The 17,552-nt window shown below is 40.0% G+C and overlaps 2 protein-coding genes across 3 annotated transcripts in view; one reads left to right on the forward strand and one right to left on the reverse strand.

Moving 5' to 3' along the window:
- Positions 1-13,009, forward strand: part of ophn1 (oligophrenin 1) — a 42,433-nt gene extending 29,424 nt beyond the window's left edge. Inside the window, exons 21-24 of one of the 2 annotated variants that reach the window (XM_079870841.1) lie at positions 342-471; positions 8,576-8,626; positions 11,556-11,595; positions 11,682-13,009. In XM_079870841.1, coding sequence (XP_079726967.1) covers positions 342-471; positions 8,576-8,626; positions 11,556-11,595; positions 11,682-11,693 — 233 coding nt within the window. In that variant the 3' untranslated portion in view covers positions 11,694-13,009. The remainder of the gene's footprint in view (positions 1-341; positions 472-8,575; positions 8,627-11,555; positions 11,596-11,681) is intronic. The other variant, XM_079870842.1, reaches the window with a different exon arrangement.
- A 273-nt stretch (positions 13,010-13,282) lies between these two features.
- ar (androgen receptor) overlaps positions 13,283-17,552 on the reverse strand; it is a 112,685-nt gene continuing 108,415 nt past the window's right edge. Inside the window, exon 8 of the mRNA XM_079870840.1 lies at positions 13,283-17,015. Coding sequence (XP_079726966.1) covers positions 16,857-17,015 — 159 coding nt within the window. The 3' untranslated portion in view covers positions 13,283-16,856. The remainder of the gene's footprint in view (positions 17,016-17,552) is intronic.

The following is a 17,552-nucleotide window of genomic DNA, read 5'->3' on the forward strand; positions in this document are numbered from 1 at the left end:
TATATATATAATTTTTTTTTTACAAAACTGCTTCCCTTTTTTCTAATTTTTTAAAATCTTTTGTCTGCCAAATCAGTCATTTGAACTAACATTCAGAAGGGAAAAAAAACATAAAACAGTAAATGTTATATAAAACACTTGGAAATTATAACAAATGTAATGATGTAATGTAATAACACAGTGTGGCATGACGTATGAATGATGAACATAGTACATGAAGCAGGATGGCAATCCCTTGTGATCTACAGTAAGCAGAACACATACTTACAATAATCATGCTCCAATGAGTCAGTCCATTAAAATGGTTGTAACAGGTGTGTGTGTGTGTGTGTGTGTAACAGGAGAGGCTCAGGGGCTGAAAGGACGATCTTTCTCAGAGAAGAGTTCCATCTGCCGGCCACCCACTCGACCACCAGATCCACCCTCCCGTCTCCTCAATAAAACTGTAAACGAAGACACTCCAGCATCATAGTAAGTACACATCAATTCACCACAAACCTTACTTCACTGTAATGTTAATGCTGATTTATTCAGATTCAGATTTTTTTGTTCTTTTTTTTTTTTTAATAAACATTAACAGAAATCTGAAATGCATTGCATAGCACAGTGAGTGAAACCCTTGTATTATTTGTATGAAGGATACATTTTTTGGGTGAAGGATAAATCAACTTTGCTCTCTGCTCAGGTGTGATCTTGGCACATTCATCCAGGCAGATTTGCTCCAGATTGTTCCGGTTATTTGGTCGACACTGTCCACGGCAATTTTCAAGTAGCAGCACAGATTCTCAGTTGGATTGAGTTCAGAACTTTGATTGCGGCATTATGAGATATGTTTGTGTTCTTGCAATGTTCATTTAGCCTTGTGTCTGGAATCACTGACCTTCTGAAGGATGAACTTTCGGTAACACTTTATTTTGATGGTCACTTTTGAACATTATGTTGACTATAAGTAATTTTGCAACTGCATGTCAACTGGCATTAGAGTATTAGTATTGTGTGCTTAATATGTGCAAACTCTTTATTGTGATGCTCCTCCAACAGACTATAAGTAACTTTGCAACTACATGTCAACTTATTCTAACCCTAAACCTACCAGTCTACTAATACTCTACTAACACTCTAATGAGAGTTAGTAGACATATAGGGGCAACATTACTTATAGTTAACAGAATGTGTTAAAGGGACCATCAAAATAAAGTGAAACCGAACTTTCTCCCAAACGTTGGCTTTTAGGCAGACTAAAACAGGTTTCTCCTGCAGTAGGGCTGCACAATTTTAGGGATGCATCCTATACAGTATAATAGTACCAAACAGATATCAGTTATCATATTTTTAGGTCAGTATTGGATATTTAATTGCATGTTTATTTCCTCTATTTTTTGCATAAATAACACATAATTTATTAACACTTTTTATGTAATCTTTAGCTAATTTTTTTAATGAATTTAAAAAAAAAATCATGCGCTATTTATATAGCCAAATATTGTAATAATGATGTGAAATGCAACAAACATTTAACATCTGTAGAAAAAGGCATAAAAGTACATAGATACGGCAGCTCTCAGGTTGAAACGGGTGTGCAAAAACTACAAACTAGGAAGTCTTTGTCTTCAAACTAAGTCCTGTTTTGCCGAAGCTTTCCTGCTAACAGAAAAAGTAACTCAAACTTCCTTCAGTTGAGCCAAACGTGAACTGAGTGAACAATAACCCAGTTCTCTTGGCATTTACATTATACCTGAACTTAAGTTGGACTATATGAGAGGGTCTCCGTCCACTTTTTATTCATACAGTTATTTTTACTATATATACCAACTTAAATATTATCTCATTGTAACATAATGCTGATTTATTGTTATCATATTGAATATTGAAATTATGGTGTGCTTGCAGTGTTCTTCCTAAGAAAGTACTGGGTAACTACATGGGTTAAGGTTTAGGGTTAGGTTCAGGGGTTAGTACCTAGTTATTACCAAGTTATTACTACAATAAGTGCATTGGATGTACACGGGGAACAGGACTGTAAAATAAAGTGCTCAGAAATTATGAAATAGTTATATTTCAAGCCTGGAAGTTTAGAGGATAACTTTCTGTGCAGATTGCAATAGTTTTTCACTCTGTTGAAATGCTGTAAACTCTCTACATTTCTTAATTATTATTTTATATATTAAGTTCAATTTTAGCCTTTAATAATCAGACTATTCTGTATTGCAAGTTTGATTCTATCGCAATTAATGTTGCAGCTCTATATTGCAGTACCTTTCTGTATTTTGTACCATCCATCCTTCTGTTTTTATGAATATGTCCAGTTCCTACCGATGAGGAGAAGCCCTGTATCTTTCATCAGCATTGGATTGTGTTTTTATGGTGTGGGCTGAAATAGATTTGTGTGATCCGGATTGTTTTAGGCTGACCAAGATTGGATCGTTTCCACATTGCAGCTGGACCACCATTATGTGTTTTGGCAAACTCATGGGGCTGGTTGCATAAACAAAGGACTTATGTTAAGTGTCAATCAGTCTTACTTTCTAGTATCATAATTAGACCAATCTACGTTTTTATAGAACTGATGTAAAACAGTTATGAACAGTCTTAAAGAAAAAAATATAATGACTGTTGTAAGACTAGTCTTAACCATTTATGCAAACGGCCCCTGACGTGCTTTCGCATGTTTTTTTATTAAAATTCATTTTTATGAATACCTCCTTATACAAGCCATTGTTTTGCTGGACTGGTTGGCTGGTATGTGTTTCATCTGACTGAACACTGTTGATCCTGCAAAGTGATTGTTGGCCTCTCTTCGGTAGATAGTGAGCAGATATCTGATTTTGCACAGGGATGATCTTTTCTAGGTGTTTGGGTGGCTTGATTCCAAACACTTGGATATAGTATATGTTTTTCCAAATTGTATGCATTTGGTTTACTTTTACTTGGACTCAAGAATGCTCTTAACTCGTAATTATCACAGCAGTCCTTAAGATTCACAGCTAGAATAATGATCCCTTAACTGTGGGGATTTTATCTAGAAAATGCTTCAGTCATTTTAATGATTCACAGATAGAGGTCAATGCGACGACATTTGTGTCCTCATTTACAAAATCACTTTCCATCTGTGTTAACTTTTCAAACAACACATTTCAGGTTTTTTTTTCAACAATAAATTCTGGTAAAAACAGAAATATTATATTTTCTGACAGTCGCATTCAAATTATGTTGAGTTTCAGTGCTAAGAAATATCAATATCCTAGAGAGCTCAATTTCAGTGCAGGATCTGCAGGGATTTAGTAAAGCGTCTGAATCCTTTTGCCAGCCATTGTAAATATACCATATACAGCAGATTTGATCTGGATAAGACTGCTAATCTTGATCAAGTATAAGTTTTTGCTTGTTAGATCCTCATAATTACCATTCTATGAGCAGGAGCAGGGAGCAGTATTTTAGACTAACTCTGGGTCTAAGGTAACATGGGTGTTTTGGCCACTGTGTCAAATGGTCTCGTGTCTTATTTCAGAAATGCCTCAGTTAAATTTCTCCTGAAAACACACATACACTCTCAAGCATACTAGCTCTATCATTCTTGTGGCAGACTGCAGAATGAGTTCTTCTTTTTTGTTGTTAACCTTTAAGAACCAACTTGTATGATGGTTAATAAAAAAACATGTATGCATGAATTAAAACAAATAATGTTTTAATTAAAATCTAAAAATAGCTAAAGATGTTTGCGTTACGGTGCAGTAATTAATGCAGTTATAATTAGTTGGAACAATAAGACTAATGGAGATTACAGTTATAAGCACAGCAGTTTTACATCAGCGGAATTACTGGGAAAATTACACGATTTTAATGTAGTTGATGGAAAATATGGCAAGAAAAAGAACAATGCAAGATGTTAATAATGCACTAACAATTTTTAGAAGAAGAAAAATGTAATCAGTATATTGAGAATTGAGCTGAGGGTCACTAAAATGAAGCGCTTTTCTAGCAAATTAATCAGTTCACTGAAATGCATATACAGTATGTGACCCTGGATCATAAAACCAGTCACAAGTAGCACAGGTATATTTGTGGCAATAGCCAAAAATACATTGTATGGGTCAAATAGATAGATTTTTCTTTTATGCCAAAAATCATTAGGATATTAAGTAAAGATCATGTTCCATGAAGACATTTTGTACATTTCCTACCGCAAATATATTAAACATTTATTTTTGTGAGTGAATGCAGCACAATCACAAACATAAATGGACAACTTTAAAGGCAATTTTCTCAATATTTCGATTTTTTTGCACCCTCAGATTTCAGATTTTCAAATAGTTGTATCTCAGCCAAATATTGTCCTGTCCTAACAAACCATACATCAATGGAAATATTATTTATTCAGCTTTCAAATGATGTATAAATCTCAATTCAATTGCAAAATTCAATTACCCATGTGTTTTGTGGTCCAGGGTCACATATAACTATCACCTGCACAGATAATAAAGTGATATTATCTGTGAACTGATGAACTTGAATGTGCTGGACAGAATGTTTAACTGAGACTGTAAATACAGTATTTGTTGCTGTAACAACACTATGCGTAATGCAGTTTCCTACAACACTGAAGAATAAAGAATGAATTTCATAACACAATAATATCTAAAGTGTTCCCTTATCGGTCGGTCACTTCAATGTGCGTCGTGACCGACTGATACAAATCTCGCTAGAGAGGCCAATCTACTTCGAGTGAAACTAAAACAAGCCAATACACATTGGTATGCAATCATCTGCATCAGCTGTTCAGCCTTGCAGCGCGGGTATATAACAAGCAGCAGGTTTGCAAATGCGATTGCATTTAAGTTTTTTGCTTCAGAGCCAAGCACTTTGATGCTCTCTTTAAAGTTGTGAAGACTATTTCGAGCAAGCTTCTTTTTTGTTTTTCTCCAGAGGTGCGGGCGTGACGACACAGCAGCGCGAGCAGTCTTTTTACTCTCTCTCTTCTCTCTCTCTCTCTCCCCTGCTCTATTTTTTGTTTTTGCCTTTGAGCAAACAAAAAGCTGTTTTTTGGTAAGGTGCGCAGGTGAGAGCACTCAAAAGCCATTTTCACGGCTGGTAAGACCAGTGAGAGAGACACGCAACCAACGCATCGGGGAACCAACCCCCTAGGGACCCTAATCCCTCTCACGCTCCGCAGCCAGCAGCGCCACCATGGGAACGCTCTGGACCACCCGCGAGGTGTGTACCAGGCGCTTCCTTTGGTGCTCTCCACGACGAACAGATGTCGATCGCTGCATCGGAGGGTGGGTCACACTTTTCCGCAGATGACGACTCGCCGGCGCTGCCTCCTCTGGGTGTGTCAGCGGTGCCCGAGACGGACCCGCAGATGATGGCCATGCTTTCCCGGGCCGCCAACAGGATCGGGCTGGTGTGGAACCCTCCACCGTGTCCTGAGCCCTAGAGACTGGATGATTGGTATCTCGAGGTGGCGCGCTAGTTCTCAGCAACCCACCCCAGGGCCTTTCTTCCCGGAAGTGCATGAGGAGCTCCCCGTGGACGGCACCTTTTACTGCCAGAAACCGTTCTGGTGGCTCCTCCTCCCTCACCACCCTTGATGGCGGGGTGACTAAGGTTCCTTAACTCCCCCGTGTCCCAGACCGGCCTCTTCGGCGACGCAGAACTTCTCAGCTGTACAAAAGCAGACTGAGGCCATCAAAACATCCTGCTGCGGCGGTCAGCTGCTGCCTCCACCCCACCGCCTGCGGCCCCTCAGTCTGCTCGTCGCCGGGGTTGGCCTCCTGTGTCTGCCCTCGCTCCCGCACCGCAGCAGCAGCCTCCACCTAAACGGCGCCATGGAGCCAGTCGCAGGCTGCCCCCTCGACCGTCCAGGCCCCCGCCAAGAAGGGTGGTAAAGCCAAGAGCAAGTGGCCCTAGGACGGGCGACCTGGAGATGGATGGGACTTCTCTTCGGGAGAAGGTGACCGCACCGCTCCCTCCCCCGGAAGAGGGCCGGGTGGAAAATCCTTGTTTTCCTTTTGTTTTTGTTCCACAGCTGGCCTCAAAACCAGCGGTACCCAAATTTTCAATAAACGTTCAAATAAAGTTTCTTCCATCTCTGGGTCCAAAGAGGGCCCGGAGAGCAGTGGGGGAAGAGAATTCTCACCACTCTCATCCACCTCTTCTATCGCCAGTAGGCAGCAGTGTGCAGTCCGAGAACGCATCCAAGCTGCCTCCTGCACCTCCTGCCCCGTGGAACCAGGTAAGTGTTGCACAGCACACTCAGACTCCGCTATGGGCCACCTCCCAGAGAGAGCCTCCCGAGCTGAGTCCCTGTGTTCCACCTCGCTGCCCCACTTCCGGTACGCCTACGGTCCCTCTGGTCCCGCTTGTGCGGTCTCTGCGAGCATGGTTAGCGCTCCCCAGTCCGTCTCGCTGGGTCATTCGGACCATCAGGCTCGGCTATGCGATTCAGTTTGCCCGGCGTCCCCCCAAGTTTCGGGCCATCCACTCCAAGCATTTTCGGTCGACGAATCGGGCCTAGAGTTCGGGCCGGGTGACAACCATGTTGTACTGAGACCCTGGTCTGGCTATTTGCCCAAGTTTCCTACCACTCCTTTCAGAGACCAGGTAGTGAACCTGCAAGCGCTGCCCCTGGAGGAGGCAGACCCAGCCCTGGCTTTGCTCTGTCCCGTTCACGCTCTGCGTATGTATGTGGACAGAACTCAAAGCGTCAGGACCTCAGACCAGCTCTTTGTCTGTTATGGAGGCCAGCAGAAGGGAAAGGCTGTCTCCAAGCAGAGGATGGCCCACTAGATAGTGGATGTCATCGCCTTGACTTATCAAGCTCAAGGCGTGCCTTGCCCACTCAGGTTGCATGCTCACTCCACGAGAGGCGTTGCATCCTCCTGGGCACTGGCACGTGGCTCCTCGCTAACAGATATCTGTAGAGCTGCGGGCTGGGCGACACCTAACACGTTCGCTAGATACTATAGCTTTCGTGTAGAGCCGGTCTCCTCCTGTGTTCTCACCCTAAATGGGTTGAAGCACTGAGAGGCCCGGCTCTGTCGGCTTGCTGCACCCTACTGTGCTCCATATTCTCCAGAGTGAAAAACCTGTGAGTCCTCCAACAACCTCGGCCCGGACATGGCGGAGTGTCCGGTGCTAGGCCTTTATCCGTTGAATCCTTGAGAACCGGGTTTAGACTGGGTCTCATATGTGTGACCCTACGGGGATCCCATATGTGTATTCTCCACGGCTGCTCCTAATCGAAGCCTGTTTCTTTCCCTTGGGCTAAGTCACCCAATATTCATATGCAGTACAACCTTCGGGCTAGTCCATATGTATCTCCTTCTCCATCTCCTTCTAACTCCTTCGAAGATTGTGGCTTCCACATCGTCCCTTCCCTCCATAGAAAGGGCACGCTTTCCCAGTGTTATCCAATAATTTCACTGTATGGGTTATCACGGAACAACAGTGTCAGGTACACTCTGTTTAAGCCATCTCCTATCGTCCTTCCAGGCAAGAAGCGGTAGAGGCTTACACAGGGCGGTGGATGGGGTGCAGCAGCTGTGGCGCTTTGGTAGGGATTCCTATCAGTCGGTCACGACGTACGTTGAAGTGACTGACCGATAAGGGAATGTCTCGGTTACATATGGTAACCCTCGTTCTCTGAGGGAGGGAACGGAGACGTACGTCCCGTCGTCACATCTGCTGCCCGCCGGGGCGGCCAGCTTATCAGGCTTGGCTCCTCAGCAAAAAACTGAAATGCAATCGCACCTGCTGCTCGTTATATACCCGTGCTGCGAGGCTGAACAGCTGATTCAAATGATTGCATGCCAATGTGTATTGGCTCGTTTTAGTTTCACTCGAAGTAGATTGGCCTCTCTAGCGACGTACGTCTCCGTTCCCTCCTTCAGGGAACGAGGGTTACCATATGTAACCGAGACGTTGTTAGTACTCTAGTATATTCATACTAAGAGCTCAGATTTTCACGTGGTATTTTGTTCATTTGTTTGATACATAGTATATAAATAAACAAGTGTTTAGAAATCAATTTTTTAAATAGTGTTAAGAATTTTGTAAAAGTTTGGTGTTAATTTTTGTTATCAAAACATTGTCAACAAAAATTGTAAATAGACTAAAATTTGAGCAAAATAGAGTAGAATTTGACTTGACAAAATAAAATAAAAACATGACTAAGAAATAAACCTGCACAGATTAATGCTGTATGTGTGTGTGTTTGTATGTTCTGTCTTTCAGGTGCGCTATATTTTCGTGACAAATGCAAATATACATGCACGCACACACCAAGATTCAATGCGAATGGCAGTACATGTTTGTGAGATTAAGTACAACGAGTGACTCAGAACTAAACATGACCAGATTTTCATATTTGGCATTCAAGATTCCAACTTCAGCCTCAGAGGAGACTAATTTGTTCAAGCATGTTTGGGATATTCTTCACAGCATGCAAACAATAATATGAACATAATGTGAAATATATGGACAACATAGTTCTATTGAAACTTGTCTTAATGATTTAGAATGATCTCCGTTCATCATCAGTGATTAATTGATATATTCTTCTTTCTCCCTTTCATAGTGTCGCCTCCAAAACCCGATTTTTTGAGAATGCTTCCAGGCAGATGGGGAGGTACGTGTGCGTTAATGTGAGGGCATGCATGCGTGTGCATGTGCTGGCCCACGAGTGTGTGTGTGTGTGAGCCTTTCATTGTTTTCAGCAGCTGCCGGAAAAAGTGTAACATGCACACGCTCATAAAATACACACACTCACATTTGCACCTACAGACATAGTAGCCTGATTTGAACTCTCTGGCTTGAAGGAATAGTTCATAAAAATTGAGAATAAAAATTCTGTCATTTATTCATTCCTTATGTTGTTTTCAAGGTCTTTCTTTCTTCTGTTGACCTTAACAGATAAATTTTGAAGAACGTTTTGCTCAGTTTTCCATGCAATTACAATAAAAGCAAAAAAAAAAAAAAAAAAGCACCATAAAATTGGTCCACATGACTCATGCGCTACTGTGTATTCCAAGTCTTCTTCGTCATACAATAGTTTTGTGTGAGGAAAAGTCTTTTCTAGCTCTCCTCTAACCAATGTCTGGTTCATGAACAAATCATTCTTTTGAGTTGCATCTTTTCCCCGAATCAGTGATCTGATCTGGATGAGTATTCCTGTAGCTCAAACAATAGAGCATGGTGTTTGCAACAGCAAGGTCTTGGGTTTGATACCCCAGGAATGCATCAGCTTTTTAATAATTTTCATTCATCTTGGATACAAGCATCTGCCAAAGGCATACATTTAAATGAATCATTTATGTAAATGGTTTATTGACTAACTAGACGGATTCCAGTTCTGTGACTCAAGTTCAATTCAATGAGAAATATGGTGCATGAACCGTATGGACCATTTTTTTACGTGCATTTTTAAAAAACTTTTGGAGCTTAACAGTCCCTGGTCATAAATTGGCCCAGTTTAATGGCACTTTTATAAGGTGCTTTTGTGATTTTAGATGCTTGAAAGCTCCAGTCTTCAGTCATTTCTATTGCATGAAAAAGAATGACATTCTTCACATTTCTCAGTTTATGTTCCATTTTTGGATGAACTATCCCTTTAAGCACAGGATTCAAATAAGGCTACTGTGTCTAAGACTTTCTTAGACACCACAGGAAAGTGCAGAGAAGTTACTTAGTAGTTTTGCGGTCGGAAATGACCTACTGCTCAGATATCAGGTTTTGTGTGGAAAATATGTGGGTGTTTGTAATCTAAAATCAGTATGGGCTGATCTTTTACTAAATTATGAAGTATGTATGAAGTATATGCCTGATGAAGGTCATGAGAACGAAACGTTGCTGATAAATATTTTTTGATACTTTTTGCAAGTATTGATAGTGTGCGGGATTTCCTTTTGTTTTTTGAATTATGAAGTATGAAATGAGCAGTTTGGCAAGTTTGGCTTGTTTTTTGAGATTAGGAGGATTCTTTTCACTGCTCATGGCTGCGCTCCAAGCCAGCACACACACTTGTGTAGTTTAAGTTCAAGGACTTTCACAATGCTAGAACAGATCCCAAAGGGAACTCTCAGAGGATACTAAGAGAAAAGGTTTGACCAAATGCAAAGCATCAAAGTGAACTAAAATGAACGTCTGTAATGAAACACCACACCCCGTTCATTTCACAAGCCTGTGCACAGCGCTCGCTACGCAGGTGCCCATATTTCATGTGCATAAAATCTAATGTAGCCTACTGATGATGGTGCAAGAGACAATGATATTTTAAAGGAGTAATTCAGCCAAAAATGAAAAATTTGTCTCCATTTATTCACCCTCATGCCATTCCAATCTTGTATGCTGTGAATTTCATTAAAACACAAAAGGAGGATTCTGAAAGACGTTCAAAAGACCTGAAAAGAAGGATTCTGTATCTTCCATGCTATGACAGTTCACAGGGATCATAGGCTGTCAAGTTCCAAAAATGACCAATTAAGTGGCATATATGTCTCAACAAACACTTTAGATACCAAGATTGTGCACTCATATTAATATGATTTGGATAAAGTGCAACGTGCAATATGTCGGAGCCTTAAAGATACAACCCCCGCCTTCTAAATAAAGAGCCAATCGTCAACTGGTAAAGTCATCGCATCACTAGAAGCTCATTCTCTCACCTGATGGAGTTTGGGTTCCTTTACTGTCTATGGTTCCTCGCCACTGTCACTTCTGGCTTGCTTAGTTGGGGACACTTAATATTAATATTATATTTGACTGCACTGACACTATTGGATGAGAACTCAACTGAGCTGGACGATGACCAGATTTTTTTTTTTGCAGAACTGCTTTATAGATGAGCTAATTTAACAATTGATGGTCTTTATGACAGAACTGAATCCGCACTGAACTACCTTCAGCTGAACAATGACACTATTTTCTTTTAGAGCTGCTATACAGCTGAAATGAACTCTTTTTGCATCAGTGAATCATTTTCCTGTATTCACTGTAAAGCTGCTTTGAAACCTGTATTTGAAATCTGTATTGTATAAAGTGCTATATAAATAAAGGGGACTTGACTAGAAACAGTCAGTGTCCTGAGACACACACTTAGGACTCATTAGCTCATAGGCTGGTCCAGCCTCTATTTGAGCATAATAAACAACATTTATGGGTCAGATTTTGTTGGTGATTTGAAATATGGTTAGACATCATGAACATTATTTGTCATTTGATCAAGCTTGTCTCGTGACCAAACTTTATGATGTTAAAACTGTACCATATTGACTTGAGAACTCTGGAAAACTTTGATGGTTGTTTCAGGACTTTTTTGGATCTTGACAGCCTCATCCCTTTGTACTGCCATTGTAGGGAAAACAGAGTAAGAAATCATTTAAATTTGGTCAATTTCCATGAAAAAAACAACCAAAAAAAAAACAAAAAAACAGCTAACGGGTTTGGAACAACATGAGTGAGTAAATAATGACTGAATTTTCTTTTTTTGTGTGAACTATCCATTGAAGTTACTGAAAATAATAAAAATTTATAATAACGTACTGTTTTTTGTCCTGCAGCTCCTCTCCGAATGCCTCAACTGCAGCTTCTAGAGATGAGGTACGGCATGTTCTACTGTCTTATTTTTATTATTAAAGTAACCTATAGTTTTTGTGCTCATTTCTGTCACTTGTTTATCTTTGCAGAGCACTAAATAGGAACTTCCTTCCAGTCACTGATACAACTTGTGGATAGATGTCTTGTGGACCAATTAACGCACGTCAGCGGTCAAGAGACTGTATGTGTCCATGTACGGCACAGGCCTGGAGTCTGGATGTGATTTTAATACATAAATTATTAATGTTACTGACAGAGCATGAAGGAACGCCCCTTGACCCCAGTTAGTGTGTGTGAGTGAATTGGGCAGGGTACTATTTTTTTGTGCTTCGCCGCCAATTTCTTGCACTTGCTTACTTTGTTGTAAAATGAAGTCTTTGATTCTTGCTCGGATCAGAGAACAAAATGAAAGCAATGAATATTCTTTTTCTTTTTTTAAACATTTTGACCTTCCTGCTCACAATAGGGAGAACTCCCTCCTGTTCTCTTGCTCACTGTGTCTCTCAACATCTCCCCTTCTCTCTGACCTACATTATTGAAACCGATAAGACTTACGGATTTACAGTCTCACTCTACAGACACACTACAGACTTCACTTTATGAGTGGTAGAAGGTGGTACTATTCCGAATCAACACTAATCAGTATTTAATTACTTAGAAGCTGAACATGCCTCTATTAATCAACAGTTATTTCTCAGTAATTAGTAACTGGAAAGGGATGAATCACCTGCAGTGCTGGTTTTAAATGTTTCTGACAAGCAGAATAGTTACTGTAATTGAAAACTGCTTCTCCTTTTATCCGTTACGAAATTCTTGTGGTGTTCCTACAGCAAACCAAAAGGGATTGAGGAACTTTCGTTACTTTGACTAGTTCACAGAGCAAAGGATGCTTTAATATGTTTTTCTCTCCCTCTCAAGCCCTTTTTTTTTAAATGATCAGTCAACCTTAATGGTATAGAGATTGGTCTCTGTATTCAGCTTAACCTCACTTTCAAGTCTCAAACTTTGACCGAAAGAAGAACATTTATCGGTTTCTTTTGGTCAGTGGGAATCTTCTGTGTGAAATCTAAAGAGTTTAAGTCTCATTCTCACTTTCACACAATTGTAAATGTGGAAATGTAAATGTATATGTCAGTATGTCTTTGGTACTTCAGTTACAATAAGGTTGAAATCACTTTAAAGGTCACTTTAGGTGGGTTTGGTGCATTCCTATGTATTATTATTATTATTATTATTATAAAGCTCCAAATTTCCAGTTGACATTTTATGTAGTTTTTGTAAACATTTTCTTGCTGTTCGTCAAGCTCTCTCTAATTCTTCGTGACAGTCACTAAACCCTGTTTGTTTTTTCATTTAAATGTACTGCTGCAAGAAAATGATACTTTATTAAAAAAAAGAGATAAACTGTTTTATTCTTATGAAAGTAAGCTGTATGTGAGTCAATCCAGAGTAGAAATAAATCTATAACATGAAATGACCTCATTATAATAATCAATAAATGTTCAGAAGGAGAACGGACCTTTGGAATCCAGTTAAATTAAAACAGCTGTGCACCAGTCACAGCTACCCTTAAGAGGATAGACAAGCTCCCACCACAAAAATGTCTCTCGTGCCCAGTTGCTTTTGCATGACATTGTTTATGTCCATCCGACTCAGGGTGTGTTTCACAAAAAAAGTTGCAAAGAAGGACTTTCAAGAGTTTCAAATGTTTTTATTGAATCGAAAGAGGTAAAACACAAACAAACCCGATTTACACAGGCTCTACACAACAGGAATCAGAGCGTGTCTGATAAGTGATTTTCCATACGAGTGGAAATCAGTTTGCAAACTGAAAAAAGAAATCATCAGTTAACAACTGTCAATACAACACTACATAACAGTACTAAATTACCTGCAAAAAGCGTGCATGCACAGACTCACACCCACTCACACAACGGCTGTAAAAAAGACTATAAAGTTACAAAGATTTAAGTAACAAACATTGTTTAAGAAGCCAGAATTTCCTATTCTAGTCATATAAAGCCGAACTACCCAGCTCCTCAGTCTGCATATGGAAATGCGAAAAAATATCCCATACCACCAGGAAAAGACAGGAATTATTCACACAAGAGAAAAAAGCTGTAAAAAAAAGCATTCGCTAATGATTAGTTGTGTAATTGCTCGTATCAGCCAGTGAAGAGTTTAAAAAAAAAAAAAAAAAAGTCATTGTTACACATATGGGAGTTCTTATATGGTTTACCAAGCTGAAACAGTACATAAATAGATACAGCTATTTCATGGTTTCATTAGCACATTTAGTGTCTGTAAACCAGTGTGGTGCTCTTGTTTCAGTTTAACGTAGCTCTTCATTTCAAGAAACTTCGCAGTAATACACATTAGAAAATTATATTCTATCATTGAGAAATCATTATATAGCATTTTTCCTCCCTTGTGTACTGACAGGCCAATTTATAACCACATGAAGCATCCTGGTGACATGCAGACTGTTATTAAGACTCTTGGTTCTGTTGTTCACGTGAGAGAGGAAACATTGGTAGGATTCAAGCAAACCTTTTGTCATTAACACAGGCCAAATTCAATAACTTAAATTACAGATTTACAAGAGTGCATATAAACATATGCTTTTGCTATTGGCTGTCACACCGCACACAGTAACGGTAAATCCAACACACACAAAGTTCTACATTATAGCTCTTAAGAGATGTCTTAAGAAAGTCACAAATCAGCATATGGACCATCCAAGCACAAGTTGGTTCACACATGCGGGGTGTCACATTTGAGTGTCGCTAAATGACATTAGAAACGTTCCATTGTAAGACAGAGAGCGTCTCTCACAAAGTCGAGTATGAATGAGCTATATCTGTCTTGACATGCAAGTGTCCGGCTCCAAAGTTCAGCCGGCTAATGAATGACTTTTGTGATCAGACTTTGGCTTCGGCTCCGTCCTAAAGTGCTGCGTGTTTGTGGTGGAAGTCATGAGCTCTTTTTTGGCAGGGTAAAAGTGCAGTTTGGAGTTCTGCAAATTCTAATGAGTGCTTTTGGGCCGTCTAAATGGGTAAACACCTGCGTGTAATTGCTCGGTGCTCGGTGCTGTCAGCGCAGAAGAGCTGTCTCTGACAGCCTATTCTCTGCCTGGCACATTTAAAGCGTCAACATGCTCTGCAGCGACAAGAGCTCGAGCAGCTAAACCACATCTCGTCGTTTTAACTCGGCGGAAAACTCCCTGCTCTGCTGAAAGCACACCCCAGGTCACCCCAGGTCTGACAAAGACAACACAGCATCGCGATTTCTGGGCTCTTTAAAGAGTAATCTACATACATAACGCTGCAGGCATTATTCAATCATTTAGAAACAAAGAGCGTGCAGAGGAAAAAGACATCTAGAAAATACGAGTAAAGATGTTACTTTCTGACAGATAAATAGAGAACGCTTTAATTGAAGCGAAAGCGGAGTAAAAATACATATCCCTTGGTTTTTTTTTTTTTTGTCTTTCGTCTCATTTAACACCCTCGTGAATAAATAGGAAAGCTTTAGCACCTCTTGCCGTTGATTTGCGGCAGTTGATGGTGATCATGATGTTTGGTACGAGTTCCAGATAAAATAACAGTACTGTCCAGTGTTGTCACATACACATAGATCTTTTTTGTTTTGTTTTGTTTGTTTTTTAAAGCTGTGTATCACTTGAAGCTTGTTTTCGTATTCTAAATGTGCTTGTTAAAAGAGCGTGTTAAGCATGTGATTACTTATTGCTAGCGTGGAGAAATACAAATCCCTTAGTGGCTCTTACTATAAAGGAAAGAGAGGAAACTGTTAAACTATTGACTACATCCATACATTAGCACATAGAAAGGTTGAAAAGAACCACGCTTAACTTTTACATATACAAGAAGATTACCTTGCCAATTCTTCCATTAAGGACAGTGAAGAGAGAGAGAGAGAGAGAGAGAGAGAGAGAGAGAGAGAAAGAGAGAGAGAGACTTCATAAGAGCCTTATGGGAAAACAGTCCTGTTTCCTAACAATATCCATTTAGCTTACTGGAAATGCAGTTTAAATTTTTTTTTTTTTTTTTTTTTTATATCTAGGGCTTTAGCATGCAATTATTTGTTTGTTGTTTTTTCATGATGGATATGAAGACACCATGCATAGATTTATATGTATATACTTTTGAAGATCTTCTATACTGACCCAAGCTTTGTTGTATTTTTGTTCTATATACAAACTGTCAACATTATACCTTAAAACCTGAACTTAAATATCCAGGTTGTAAAAAAAGGTACTGAGCCTCGTCTTAACAAAAGTCTGCTGTCTAGAGGAGGCAACTCACGATGACTGCGATGTTTTTCATCGAGCTGTCCTTTCAGCCTTTCAGTGGCAATTTTCAAACCCAACTGTAACAGATTTTCAATTGAACGAAAAAGTCACAGAATCTGAACATTCCGAATGAATAATGCCTTTTAAAAAGCTTTTATAAAGAGCCTCTACATTTCATTAGAAATGAATGAAGCCCTTGTTTTACAATCAATAAACTAATAAAGCAGGGTGGAAACTCTGCTGTACTGAATTTCATAATGTTTTAATACTACAGCACTGTATTTAGCAGTGTGTTGTTCTAACTAACAAGAGAAAAAGTCATAAGCGAAGAGATTTGTCTTGGTTTTCGCCACGTTCGGATGTATTTCTCGATGCATGTAGCTTTGATTTGTCCTGATCTATCAATTCACAGACAGTAAATGAAACCTTTTTATCCCACTATGCATAGAGAGTCAAGGCAGGTCACTCTCTGATAGTGATCTATGTAATGTCTTTTTTTTATTAAGGGCTCAGGTGAAACTTCAGTGATATTTTTTCCAACATATCCACCGGGCAACACGTTGTAACACGTTGTAACTCTTGAAGGATAACTGCTGGTCGAAAGAAAGAACAAAACCGGGCCGTCAGTTTGAGAAAATGAGCTCAAATGATCTCTGAGGAGAAGATAGACAACTGTAATGATGTAATGGTCCCTCTACTTTTCAGGGCCATTTTTCAAAGCGAGGGAGACAAGACTGATATAGAAAGGGAGGGAGGGAGGGAGGGATGCAGGGATGCAGGGAGGTTGGAAATCAAAAAATCTGTATTATTCAGTCTCATCGCTCGATTCGAGTCCAGATTAAAAGAATCGCAGACTGGTTAAGGCTGGATCAAACTGGATCAGGCCGAACAGACTGGCTCATATGGCCTGGGTGGGGTTGGTATGGATCGGTGGTTCAGGGGCGCAGTCATGTCATTTGTGAAACAGGATTGGTTTAGACAGGCCGGCGAGGATCTTTGGCACCTGGACCGAGATTATTTCTGCAATCATTTCAGGAAAGCTGACCTTTGTGGGCAGGGACCGGGCTTGGACAAAGAGGTCAAAGGTGAACTGGTGCAACTTCTGAACAATCTGGGTGAGGGAGAGAAAGAGAGAGAGAGAGAGAAGGAGGGAAAAGGAGAGACAGGAATAAGCAAAATGGCAATATATTAATATTACAGGAAGAATTCAGCAAGAATGTATTGTGCCTGACAATAGTACTGTCATTTCCGTGTGTTACCTGTGTTGTTTTAGAACCAGAATTACTGAAGGAATAATGTGAATCCATTAGCAGCGCACACACATGGCCAAAAAATTAATAAACTCATCTCTGCTCGATTCTGTTCTGTTTTGGACAATGCAGCAGACTACTACATTCGGACATACTATACAGCGAGATTGTCCAGCATTCATCCTAACTGGCTCTTGAATCGCGATTCTATCTCCTACCGATTTGCATCGATTCACAAATTTCAAAAATCGATTTTCTGAAGTGTTACACACTTCTTTAATTTCGCAGTACTAATTACAGTTACTTACAGTTATTGACGTTAATCACAATAAGCCGTGAATAAGGACTCGATGCCGCCTCTCACATGCATGCAATCTCGAAATCAGTTCTCTTTCACA

Source organism: Squalius cephalus (assembly GCF_949319135.1).
Source record: "Squalius cephalus genome assembly, chromosome: 5".
NCBI classification, from domain to species: domain Eukaryota; kingdom Metazoa; phylum Chordata; class Actinopteri; order Cypriniformes; family Leuciscidae; genus Squalius; species Squalius cephalus.